Source organism: Acytostelium subglobosum, assembly GCF_000787575.1.
Source record: "Acytostelium subglobosum LB1 DNA, scaffold: scaffold10, whole genome shotgun sequence".
NCBI lineage: Eukaryota > Evosea > Eumycetozoa > Acytosteliales > Acytosteliaceae > Acytostelium > Acytostelium subglobosum.
In genome coordinates, this window is record NW_012236523.1 from 82,184 (window position 1) to 95,802 (window position 13,619).

Below are 13,619 nucleotides of genomic sequence, written 5' to 3' on the forward strand. Positions count from 1 at the left end.
CAGCTGACCGTTGTGATGTATGATCACTCACTGAACTGAGTGTCGTTTGGTAAGGTGGTGCACCATGTTTGTACAACACAACTCTATTGTGTAGATGTCTATCTGATGACGACTTACACATTGGGCGCATATTATCATAAGGCCGAGAAATAGATAGGCGTTCGCGAAACAATCACATCGATTCAGATGATATCCACTCGATACCAAGCTTCCCCCAAACCTTGTGTTGTGGATAGACCGAGCGAGACCCAGAAGGCCTTCGAGGTCCTTCAATCCTTATGGTGACATCACTTGACATTACTTAAACAACCCGGTCCTCCTGTCCAGACATGTCATTATTCAACCAACATCATTCGTCTTATCTATATACATTACATTAAACTACATCACAATCAATCAATCAACAAACAATCAATCAAACAATCAACGATGATGCATCATTCATCATCAATACACAACCAAAAGGTGTTGTTGACTCTGATGGTGTTGGTACTTTTGATGTGCTCATTGGATCCAGTGAGTGCAGTCATTACCAAAATATCATCTAGGTCTTCATGGCTTGGCGGTGGCACCTCATTCCAATTGGATGGTACAGGATTTGCCTCTATACCCATCGTACAAATAAGAACCTCTGCTGGTGTTGCCGTACCATTCGCCTTTGTCGGCCAAGTTGGCACCATCTACACCTACACCGTGCCACCCGAGCCCCCCGGAGGTGGTAAGAAGCGCCACACCAGTCTAGACTTCGCATTCGACATCTTAGAGGGTGCTGTCAACTTACTCACTGCTGATTTCTCCTATCTTGGTATGTATTCTTTCTGATGGTCTCCAAAAAAGGAAATCAATCAATCAATCAATCAATCAAACTAACAAATTCCATACACACTCCAATCACTACATACAATCAATCAATCACTCACTCCCTCACTCACTAACTCATAGAGCCTGAGATCATAGACTTTACTCCTGAGCAATACTTCCAAGCTGTAAATGGTCGTACCTTAACAATCATMATGGAAACTATCTAAAGAATGACGATTATGATCCAGTCCCTGTCGTCAGGGTGGGCACAATTGGCTGTACAGTGAAAGACCACAAGATCACAAAGATCGTATGTACCTTGGGCGACCAGCCAGCAACTGGAGCACTCCCTGTCACAATCACACTCTACACTGGCTTTGTCGTCACTGGTCCCAAACAGTTTGATGTCGTTGGTATGTATCCCTCACTCACTCACTCACTAACCCATCATACTGATTGATCAAATCACTAACTCACATACTTACAATGAATGAATGTAGATCCTGTCATCGACGACATTGCCCCTGCGTCCATTACTGGTGGTATGGCGCAGGTTATCGCATTGAATGGTAACTTCCTATTTGATGATCCTCATAACATACAGTCACAGATCACCTTTGGCGGTGAGGACTGTACAAACATTGTGATTGTCAGCTCCAAGCAGATCACATGTACATCGCCCCTCTTTACCGGTGTAGCACCCGGCACGTCCCAGAACAAAGTGCTTGCAATGACCATCGGTCCACAGAACGTCCTATCCGCAATCAACCTTGAGGTCTACGGTATGTCACTCATTAATACTTCCAAAAATGATCACTCATATCACTCACTCACACACTCAATCGATCAATCGATTAATCATTCCAGAACCGGTAATAACATCTATTCTACCAAAGGAGGGTTTGTCCGCTGGTGGAACGACTATAAGAGTGACTGGATTATTCCTCCAGGAGGTCACCGCCGTGACTATTGGTGGATCAGATTGTGCAGTGGATCCAATCTCAGTCACAGCCACTCAGTTTGATTGTGAGACCTCAGCCTACAACCTTGCCGGTGCCAATGATGCCTCATTCCCCCTTGTAGCCACAATCGGAGGACAAGACTACCAATCCCCTCCCAGCGAGCAGTTCAAATATTTCAGTGAGTATCCATTCCTTGACGCATGCGTGTACCCAGCACTAACATGCCCTCTTACCACCCATCAATCAATCAATCAAAGTCCCCGTCATCCAAGCATTGTTACCTATCAACACAATCACAAAGGGTTCTTACTTGTTGGAGGTACAGGGTCTTAACTTTTATGGTGTGACAGCTGTAAAGGTTGGCCCGGTAACAGCCAATGTATTCAAGCCAACGACCAATGACAAGTCAATATTCTTTGATGTGGACGCTTCATTGTTGACGGCTGGGAACAACGCCGTCACGGTTGAGATTGGAACTGTCTCGTCCAACGCGATGAACTTCCCCGTGTTGACTCCGACCCTTGGCGCGTCAGTCCCTGTCGATGGATTCCTCCATACTACCACCCTCATCACCATCCCCATTACCAACTTCCCCACGCCACCCAACGGCGCGGCAATCAACACGCTCACCAAGGTGTTCATCAACGCCATTGAGTGCACGGGTTTGGCCATGCCCAGTGCTACACAATTCTCGTGCAATGCCCCCGTCGCCGCCGCCGCTGGCACCTTCCCCATAACATTCAAGGTTTACGAACAAAACTATGACCCTGCCCAGACCTTCACCTACTTTGACCTCAACATTGCCGGCCAGACACAGTCGACCACGATGCCCGCCGGTGGTGGAGTGCTTACCCTCAATGGAGCTCATCTCGACTTTGTTCAAACAGTCACCATCAATGCAGTGCCAGTTGCTGGATGTGCTATAACCGCAGCCCAGATCACATGTCCCATCCCGCCAAACCTTCCCGGCAACTACCCCGTAACAGTGATTGCCAGTGGCGTACCATACATTTCGCCGTTTCCCATCAACTATATTGGACCCAACTTGATCGATATCAGTCCCATCCAGGGTAACTCTAAACGTATCGTACCCATAACACTGGGAGGCAACAATCTTGGTGCTGTAGCCGCTGCCATCACAATCACTGTGGGTGGTGTGAACTGTCCAAATGTGGTAGTCAAGCCACAAGTCGGTGGTTTGGATCAAATAGGTTGTGACGTGCCAATCACTGCCGCCGGTATGCATGCAGTTGTGATCAATGTTGTGCCCGGTGGTGGTGGCCCGGCTGTAGCCTCCATCAACAATGTACAATACAAGTCCAATGGCCTCGCCTGTCTTTCCCCACCACTTGCCGACGGATCCAACTCACCTGTCGACTGGTGGTTCACCTACAAGCTGCGCAAGACCACGAATGCCAAGTACCTCTACATGGACAACACTCGCGACCAACTCGTCAGGCTGACTCATTTGTCCAACGTCAACGGACCACCCTACAGCGCCCTGGCCGCCACCTTTGATCAATACCACGACTACTTCTTTGCATTCTTCAACGACCAGCAGGGTGGTCGTGACCCCGCCGGCAAGCGTGCCCGCCCGTTCAACTCACCATTCGGCCACGGCCATCTCAAGGGCTTCGTTATCTTCCAGTACAACGCCGCTACGGCGGACTATGAGGGCATCCACGTCTTGCATTCCAACCCAGTGTTCCCAGCAATCAACGGAAACACCTTCTACAATGTCAACCAACGAATGCAATGGCTGGGCGAGGCCGACAACAACCAGCACTTCTTCTGCTACCCCTTCACCAGCATCGAGATGCCCTTCAACTACCTTATCCACAACGACGCCAGCATGTACACCAATCGCAACCTGCCCAACCTGGCTGGATGGAACCAGGCCACACAGAACACCTTCCCTTTCTTCTACGACTACATGTCACTGTGGCTGGGACTGCCACCACGTATTCAGATCGCACCCGCGCCACCCACCTGCAACCAAGTGTGTTTCCAACAGGCGTGCGAGGCGGCCATCGCCGCCAACCCCAATGTCATAGACATTTGCTACTGGCAATCGGCCCCATTCAACATTGGCGGCAGGACTGCCAACTACTTTATGAAGACAACGATCGAACCCAATAACGTCCCGTTCCCACCCGTCGTAGCGGTCATGCCACCTGCTCTCAGTCGCTTCATTGTGGTCAACAACAACAAAAACACATACGATGGTATCGACATCTGGACCGTCGTCGCCAACTCCTACCAACGCATGATGTTCGTTCAAATGTTCTACAAGACTCCAGTCCAAATGCTTTCAAGCAATGCCGTCATCAATGTTGGTTACCTTCGTAAGTCATCGACTCGACTGGAGTGGAGTGGAAGTTGGATGGATGGATGAACATCATACTTATAATTACCTTGTTGATGATGATTAGATCTACCACCTAACCTGTGTGAGAGGACCTTGAATGGTGCAAATTGGGAGTATTCAGATTATGCATATTCTGGAAAGTCTAACGAGCACTCCAAACTAGGATTCCCAATGTACCCAGTAGTCGGCGCCAATGCCATGGCAGCCAACGAGAACATGTTCTGTGTTGGTGACTCCAACAGACATAACGGACAAGTATGATTGATGACCATCACTCCCCTCCCTCTTCCCAATCGTTCTAACATCACTCACTCACTCAATCAATCAATCAACCAATCAATCAAAAGGGTGCAAGAGGTGGAGGTGTGTTGTGTTTCCAACATCCAACTTTGTCATTCCAGTACAGTAGCATGGTTAGGTCGTATAACTCTATTACGACAGCCACGGGACTGATGCAGAGACCTTCAGCTGGCGACTCAATGTACCTTAGAGAGGCTATAATACAGCCGTTAAAGTTCACCAGGGGTGCCTGGGCCAATGATATCACCTTTGAGATCAGAGAGGCAATCAACGGCGCCGTCACCGCCATGTTGCCACCCTTAATGGGTGTCATAACCTTTGCCACCATGGCCAACCCCTCCGACGTATCGCCAGAGTTCTTGACGCTGAGGAACAGTTTGGTCAATTGTGGAGGACCGTCCAACAACCTTGGAAGCATCGCACCCCAGGTGAGCATCAGTGGATACGTCTCAGATGACACATTCGCCATCATGTACGTTGCAGCCGATGTCCAAGTCGCATCGATGTGTGATAGTGACCCCGCCGTGTTCCCACCAGCAGCTTGCACTCAAGCCAATGCCCGCCGCACTAGGATGCCCGAGACTGTAGCCATGCCACCGCCTCCCCCCCTGGTGTTCCCCAACGCCTATAACCAAGACTACCTTGAAACTATGACCCTACGTACATTCGACATCGTGCCCATCAATGATTTCCAGGTCATCCAATTCACCGATGTGTTGCGACGTGTGCTAGTGATGAATCCGGCCACTCTGCCCCCGATCCAGTACATTGTTGATGGCGCGGTGCAGGTGCCCTCAGTCCAAACCCAGTATACCATCCGTAAGCTTGCGCCCATCTGTGAGGAGGAGCTGTCATATGACGTAGTGTTGGCGTACGTGTACCAGCAGTCCAACTTCCCACCACAGGCCCAGACAATCTACATGATCGACACTGCCCTGCCTAACTGGGCCAACGGTGTGTTGTACGCCATTGCCAAGTACATCTACAACTCGATCCCCGGCGCCTTCGTCAAGACTGGCGCATTCAACCCATGCGTCGTACAATACTTCCCGAATATGCCCAACATTGAGACGTACACCGAGCCCAAACCCGTGGACATTACCACGCCATCACAATGGGATCTGTTCTACCGCACGGCTGAGGCCACATGGGACATGATGTCCATGTCGATCGCCGATGGCAATGGAGGTAGGACTCCGCGTGTCAATAACGCCGACGTCATCCCCTGGCAAACAATCCTCGCCCAAGTGATCGGGCTCCGCCAGGCCAATGGCGTGACCTCGTTCGCACAGATGTTCGCAATTATGGCCTTGGCCAACCCTGCCTACGATACTCCCACCAACAAGCAATCACTCATCAACAACTATTTGGTCGCGCCACCACCTATTGGTGTCCCAGTGCCCAGGCTCTTTGCCCTCCCACACTCCCTCGTTCATGCTTCCGCACCGCAGATCAACGCTCATGCCGATCGCCTATTCCCCAGCTTGGTTCCCCTGGCCATCGGAGCTCAGTACCTCGAGCAACCCATCCAACAATTGCTGGATGCACACAAGTCATTCACCAACAGTTCGATATTCTATCTGAGCGACGATGAGATGACCAAGTTGATCCAGTCCATGAGGAAATGGGCCACGATCACAGGCGTCAACCAGGCCGTCCAAGTGCTGATTGCCAATCCCTGGTCTCAAACACAGAACCAGCCAATCCAGTTCATCTCGGAGCTGAACCGCGACCAAGTGGGCAGTGTGATTGATCTATGCTACAACTCAATCAATGTAGACGACACTTTGATTGCGGTCTGCTCGCCAATGACTATCAACTCCATGACCTTCTTCATTGAGAGCGCCATGGTGTCGGCCGTCTCTTCTCAGGTTCAGTATGGCGACTTCAACGCCTACTTCCTGCCCAAGCCGCCCAACTATAACGGATCCATTGGCACAGAGTATGGTGGTATGGCCATCGCAACGATCAACTCAAAGATCTGTGACATCCAAATGATGAGCTCTGGCGACTTCTTCTCGCACAACTTTGACAACCTGTGCGCGGGCATCGGACCCGTAGTCGTGAACATCACCAGCACCACAGGCCCAACAGCTGGCGGCGTAACATCCACCATCAATGGCTTCAGATTCAACTCGACCCTCAACATCCAGATCGGAGACGACTACCAGGTCGCCGAGCCACAGGTCATCTCACCATGGCAGATTGAGTTCCAAACGCCAGCGGGTGTTGGCACGCGCTTGGAGTTCCACTTCTTCAGCAACACGACATTGTACAATCTCCAGCGCACCAGGTTCTACTTCTCGTTCGATGCGCCCACCGTCACAGACGTGGCACCCAACACACTTGACAGCCAGGGAGGTACGATGCTCACGATCACTGGAGACAACTTTGGCAGCGACCCATTCTCTGTGGACGTCACAATCGATGAAAGCACACCGTGCTACCCTGTCGTGGGCATCACGACCACCATGTTGGCATGCTACTCACCGTCGGGCGTCGGCCAGGACAAGACGGTTACGGTGAAGGTCGGAGGCCAGACATCAAAGTTCACGATTGAGACCATCCCCACTATGTCCTTTGACTACCAGGCACCAGAACTTCAACAATTCTTGCCCCCATCAGCGGATGCTGGTGACTTTGTTGTGATCCATGGTGATGGATTCGGTTCGATCGCTGATGGATACGGCCCACCCATGGTGTTCATGGGAGATCAGTTGCTCCAAGTGGTCGACTACAGCAACACATACATCAAGGTGCGTTTGGATGAGGGAGTCGGAAGCAATCAGAGCATTACCATTCAGGCTGGCGATCAATCATCAATCTCAAACACTCAGTTCGGATACCTCCCACCCTTGATCACTGGCGTCATCCAGTCCGACCAGCTGTCCACCGCAGGTGGCGCAGTCCAGATCATCGGTGAGGGTTGGGGATTGGCCGCTACAGAGATCGACTACATCCGCATCGGCAACATTGAACTCGCCTACTGCAATCCCTTTGACACGTTCGTTGAGTGTCTAGTGCCCCCAGGTGTTGGAGCCAAGCTACCCATAACAGCATCAGTTGGTGGACAAGTGGCGACATACGGAGCATATGACAACTATGTATCATACGCGCCCCCAGTCATCACTGGCTACCGATTCTTCAACAATGGCACCACAAACATGATCATGTTGATGGGTCGTAACTTCTTCCCCGCGGCTGCCGGTGTCAAATGGACAAGATCATCATACATCGATATCAAGTACACTGACAACAGTATACTAAAGTGCACCACTGGATTCGTCAACAGCTCATACGCTCAATGTCCCCTGACATCTACCGTCGCCAGTCTGATCATGTCCGTGGGCGGACAACTCTCTGATGATTTGTACATCAGCAACTCCACATACCAGTTCCAACTGTTCGTGTTCAATGATACCAATAATGATGGAGTGTACAACTCAAGCAGTGACCCGCCAATGGCCAACGTTGCCGTTACCCTCATCAACCCACTGGGTGCCGCTCAAACATTCATCTCTAGTGCCTCTGGCTACGTCATTGGCATGATCGTCCAGAATGAGTACGTGGTCTCAATCAACACCAGCTCCTACTCCAAAGCATTCCCTTCGTTAAACAACATAACCATCGACTTCTACGAGAACGTCAACCTCACCATCCCCGTAACCAACGCCAACATCTACGGTTGCATTGGCACCCTCTTCTCCGAACGTGCAGTCATGCAAGTACAATGGGGATTGACACAAATATCCAACTGGGACTTCTGTGATACAGACTACAAGGTCTACTGTAACAACCCCATCACCAGAACACATGTAAGTACCCTTGCCCTCAACCCTCGCCCAAACCCTGACCCTAACCCTCGCCCTCGCCCTCGCCCCAAACCTAACTAGTTCCCAGATGGCTGTATCCCATTGTTTAGTAACAACACGGTTAATGTTAGATACAGTACTACATTGACCATCAATAACTACATGGACAATAACATGACTGGAAGATACACTGGCATTGCACCACCCCAGCAAGCATACTTCTTCGTACTCACGTACTCTTGGAATGGAATTAGCACTTGGTCAAATACTATCACGCCCTCGATCTCTGGTGTCTACACGGACGCCACCATCCCGCCAGTGCCCGTCAACATCACCTTCTGGCCTCGAACCAACTCACTCATACCAATCGTCAACAGACATGTGTTCAACGTGCCCGCAACCAAGGAGGTATCATTCCACTCTGTATACTTTGGATTCTACGACGCGTACTCCAACGCCTCCAACACATTGTATCCACCATCATTGTTCTCCCAACTTGATGGAACCAGGGGAGACACGATGAGTCTGCCACTGGGCAAGTACAACGTAGCATCACTGCTTGCCGAATACTCATTTGTCAACAACACTCGATCATTCTTTGGCAACACAACATTCTACAACGTGTATGTCTACACCAATGACAGCGCCAACAGTGTCATCACTGGTATACCGACGAATGGTATCGTCAACCTTGTGCCCATGGCCCAACCGCCCATCGGTGTCCAGTTTGAGATCTCCTCATCGACGCTGTTCAGCTTCCTCACGCCATCCAGCGCACTGAACACTCAAGGCCAGAATGTAACATTCGCAACACCCTACATATTTGAGCAACCAGTCTACTCGGTCGATGTCCAAGGAGTGTCAACAGTGATACCCTGCTCGACCAATGCTATACAACAGTCAACATGTAACTTCCCTGCCAACAGTGGTGGACAACATAACATCACACTGACATGGCGTGGACTGCCACTCTACCAGACATATCCAGTTTGGTATAAATCCAGTTAATTGATCGATCAATCAATCATTATTAAACTTTTTCTAAGATTTAATCACATTACATCTCGGACTGGAACTATCCCATCACCCACACACTCACTCACATTCGTCTCGTGGTTTTGAGTGTTTTTCATTCAATCTTTGATTCATTCTCCATTCATCAATCAAAGAAATAGAATAGAATGATATATTTATATCTATAAACATTTGACATATATTAATACATCAATAGTTAATCACAATCTAGACATGTATTTGTTATAACCTTGTAATAATAATAAATCATAGACAGGCCACATGTACAGCATTCATTCAACCAATTAGTTAGTCAGTCAGATCAATCAATCAATCAATCAATTATACAATGAAGTCCAAACAACCAAGAGAACAATCCTTTGATAAGCAATTCACGAATGACAAGTACGTAGTATTACAGGATAGTGTACATGCATGACTCTGAGTGTCACTCTTCAACTCAATCAAACGATCAATCAATCTGACCCTGTGTCGAACAAAGCCATTCTCGACCTGTTGAACCAATAGATAACTCAACACCAGTGACCATGAGAGAATACTATAAACAACTAAAGAACAAGAAGCCAAAGGATCGAAAGAAGACATTTCAACCAAAGGATCAAGACGACAGGTGGGCATTCTCCTAACCCTTCAAGGTTGGCAACATGTTGGCTATCAATCAATCAATCAATCATTCATTCATTCACATAGGCTCTCTCCATCACATCAATAAGTAGAGTCCAACAACAACAACATTGGTTAGTTCTTTGAAGAAGAATAAATTCAAACCTTTTGAACACATTCAATCATTCATTCACGTGAACATGTTCATTCATTCGCTCGACCACTCAAACAATCAAATACATAATATGAGCAACTTGGATGAATAATACAAGTCATGTCAAAGTACAACACGACAACATCAACAACATCAACAACATCAACAACATCAACTACAACAACTACATCAACTACATCAACTACATCAACAGCTTTGACTAAACGGATATATGGTTGTCTTCATTTGGGCTGCTCAAGGTCCTTAAGAGATTATCATGAGATGGTCAAACATTGCTCAAAGGATCACGATTGCAGAGCAACATACGCATTGTGTCCCAACAGTAGAACGTATCAGACAAGATTGTTCACGGCTGATCCCGACGACAAGGACTCAATCGATATGATGCTGGCCGATGGATTCATCAAGTGCCTTCACACTTCATGCTTCAGCTTCTACAGGTCAATAATCAACATGCTCGGACACCTGCGGGCTAGAAGTGGAGACCATCAATGCCCAGACGCCAACAGCTGTCCAGGATGTCAACGCAACATTATGTTGATGATGAGGCGCACACTTCCCATAGAGTCTACGATCAAGTCGTTCGTCTGTCTGCACGATGGATGCAACAAAGAGTATGACATTTTTACAGATCTGTCTGAACACTGCAAGATAGTACATGGATGTAAACGGAGGTATGCAAGTTGCCTCAACGAGCAGACCTATCGCACCAGATTCTTCACCGCCTCGCCTGATGACAAAGAGTCCATCCAGATGTTTATGGCCAAAGGACTTGTCAAGTGTCCACATTCAACATGCCACATATACTTCAACCAGAATACATCATTGCGGATACACAACAAAAACCAGCACCCTGGTCTCAAGTTGCCTCCTGGAATTCTGAAGGCCAAGCACATCACATCTGATGATGATGATGACGACGAAGATGATGATGGTGACGAAGATGACGATGATGAGGACGACGACGACCCAGACCATAACATGTTGGCCAACAGCAAGACATCGACAATCAGAGAGCCGAATGGTATGATCAAGTGTATTCACACCAATTGCGACAAGTTGTACACTGCTCGGAAGTCCATGCTTGATCACACCAAGAAAAAGGAACATCAATGCGCCGACCACGAGAGCTGTCTAGGATGCATATACATGCAACTCAAGGTGCCTCGGACCAGTATCAAAGATTTGCCCCATCTCAATTGCCAACACGAGGGATGCACATTCACCCACCCGCTATATAGACGATTGCGCGTACACTGCCGAACAGCGCATAAATGCTCATGGACATACGCAGCATGCTCAAACGCTCAGAGATACGCATCAACGATGAGGTTGACAGCCTCCTTGGACGACACTGAATCGATCGCAATGCTGACAGCCAGAGGTTTGGTCAAGTGCCCTCACACAACATGTGGCTATTTCTTGACCACTCTCATACCCCCGCCACGCCATTTGGAATATAAGCATCGATGTTTTGATCCTGGAAGTTGTCCAGGCTGTATTGGTCCAATTAAACAAGATGAGCCCAAGAAGTATGAATGTAAGCATGAGTGCACCAAGGACTACAACGACAAGGAGTCCATGTTTGAACACTGCAAGGCCCTACATGGATGCAATCACACATATGGAGCATGCCCAAACACTCGAGCATACCGTTGTCTCCGATTCTATGCCCCTCCCGGCGACACCCAATCAGTCAAGAGGTTCCTTGACGACCGTTTCGTCGGGTGTGATCATTCAGAGTGCATCTACTTCTTCAAGAGTGTAGCCTCCAAGAAGCTACACATGAAGCTAATGCACAAGTGTTCCGATCCACAACGATGCAAGGGTTGTCAGGAGGGAGGCATGTTTGTCGATGGTCCCAACATTGTCCTTTCAAGAGTGGTCATCAGTGGAACAGTGTTACCAAAACTTAATCCACCCTCGAGGAAGAAGATCAGGACAACGACATCCAACAACAGCAGCAATCAGCAGAACAACATTGACATGTGGAGCGAGGGCACGTTCAATGTCATCAAATGTCCACACGTTGGATGTGAGGAGTATGGCCAGCCAAGAATGATCAACCAACATCTTCGACTGCCACACAAATGTCCAGTGTCACAACAACAACAACATTGTGATGGTTGCAAGTTGTCTCGTAACTGTGATCATCAACATGATTGGTTGCTCGTATGAGTAGTGACTGATCCAACGTTTGAGTCTGTATATTTATATAAAAGATACCTTTTTGAATACTCAATCAATCAATTAATCTCAATAAGTCTCTTGTAGGTGTAGTGTCGATCCTGACCTATGCCACTAAATATCTCCCATCATTCGGTCGGGACACGTAATTAGCAATGAACCTGATTAGATACTTTTAATGGGATTGCATGTCCCTGTTTTGGTTATAACCCTCTGTACAATGTGGTGTATCCCTGGGAAAGAGAGAGACACTACCCCACTCCGATATTGCACCAAAGTCAGTCATCGCATTGTTGACAACTCTATTTAATAGTGCTTGCATATGCCTCACCTGTATTCTACAACAATAGATACATACTACAAACTACACATCATCATTTAAACGTAACAACAGACAATGTCTACTGATCTACATCCAACTGCTAAGGGCTATCATAACAAGGAGACCACTGATGCTTATGTCAAGGGAAGACCTAACTTGCCATTAGAGACCATCGACTTTATAAAGAACAATCTCAACCTTAATGCCAACTCTTTAATAGTTGACCTTGCTGCTGGTACGTTGTCTGTCATACATATTGTTGTCACTTGAACTGTTCAACTTCAACATGACTGACACGTGATGTCAATGACAATGACAATGAACAAACAGGCACAGGCAAGTTCACTGAACTGCTGGCAGGCTATGGAGGTTTCAACAACATTACAGCTGTTGAACCAAGCCCAGAGTTTAGACAGGCTTGCACAGATATCCTTGAGGGATTGATCAAGAAAGGAAGATCTGAGCTCAAGTACTCAGTTGTTGATGGACTGGCCACCAAGATACCATTGGCCGATCAGTCGGTTGACGCAATGTTTGTGTCTCAAGCCTTCCACTGGTTCGACAGTGAGGCCTCACTTCGTGAGATGACCCGTGTCCTCAAGCCAGGCGCACCACTCGTCATGGTCTGGTGTGACATGGATGTGACCAACCATTTGGTTCGCGCCTCTGCTGACATCTTCCACGAGAAGTACTATGACAACAAGACACCTCAGTTCCGCTCATTCAAATGGGAGGCTGCCTTTGAGAACCCTGCCATTGCCAATCTTCTTGAACTCCCACTCAAGCTTCAGAAGTACAAGTTTATGCACCACTACACTCGCGAGTCGCTGGGCAATCGCGTAATGTCCATCTCGTACATCTCACTGCTGAGCGATGCGCAGAAGAAGCATCTGCTCGAGGAGATCAACCAAGAGTTGGACAAGTTCCCAGAGACCCTGAACAACCAGCAGTTTGAGTATCCTTACAACGTCTACCTGTACTACACAACAAAGAAGTAAACATGACATTGAAGTGATTTGGAAGGTATCCTCGTTCGCGAACAAATGTGTTATTG

General features: G+C 48.2%; 4 protein-coding genes across 4 annotated transcripts; all 4 read left to right on the top strand.

The window, feature by feature from the left end:
- Nucleotides 1-432: 432 nt before the first annotated feature.
- Nucleotides 433-9,251, top strand: SAMD00019534_054420 (hypothetical protein; the record flags this gene model as incomplete). The annotated part of the gene is made up of 8 exons (XM_012898933.1): nucleotides 433-805; nucleotides 1,050-1,214; nucleotides 1,302-1,583; nucleotides 1,669-1,941; nucleotides 2,021-4,108; nucleotides 4,196-4,386; nucleotides 4,479-8,246; nucleotides 8,325-9,251. 8 exons carry the CDS (start codon nucleotides 433-435, stop codon nucleotides 9,249-9,251), a joined length of 8,067 nt encoding a protein of 2,688 aa, XP_012754387.1.
- A 904-nt stretch (nucleotides 9,252-10,155) lies between these two features.
- Nucleotides 10,156-11,297, top strand: SAMD00019534_054430 (hypothetical protein; the record flags this gene model as incomplete). The annotated part of the gene is made up of 2 exons (XM_012898934.1): nucleotides 10,156-11,080; nucleotides 11,218-11,297. 2 exons carry the CDS (start codon nucleotides 10,156-10,158, stop codon nucleotides 11,295-11,297), a joined length of 1,005 nt encoding a protein of 334 aa, XP_012754388.1.
- Nucleotides 11,298-11,382: 85 nt separating this feature from the next.
- Nucleotides 11,383-12,234, top strand: SAMD00019534_054440 (hypothetical protein; the record flags this gene model as incomplete). Its single annotated transcript, XM_012898935.1, has 1 exon — nucleotides 11,383-12,234. The coding sequence occupies one exon, from the start codon at nucleotides 11,383-11,385 to the stop codon at nucleotides 12,232-12,234; it is 852 nt and encodes a 283-aa protein (XP_012754389.1).
- A 397-nt stretch (nucleotides 12,235-12,631) lies between these two features.
- Nucleotides 12,632-13,560, top strand: SAMD00019534_054450 (hypothetical protein; the record flags this gene model as incomplete). Its single annotated transcript, XM_012898936.1, has 2 exons — nucleotides 12,632-12,800; nucleotides 12,896-13,560. Coding segments are annotated over 2 exons (834 nt in total), but the record flags the coding sequence as incomplete, so codon positions are not given.
- Between the last annotated feature and the right edge of the window lie 59 nt (nucleotides 13,561-13,619).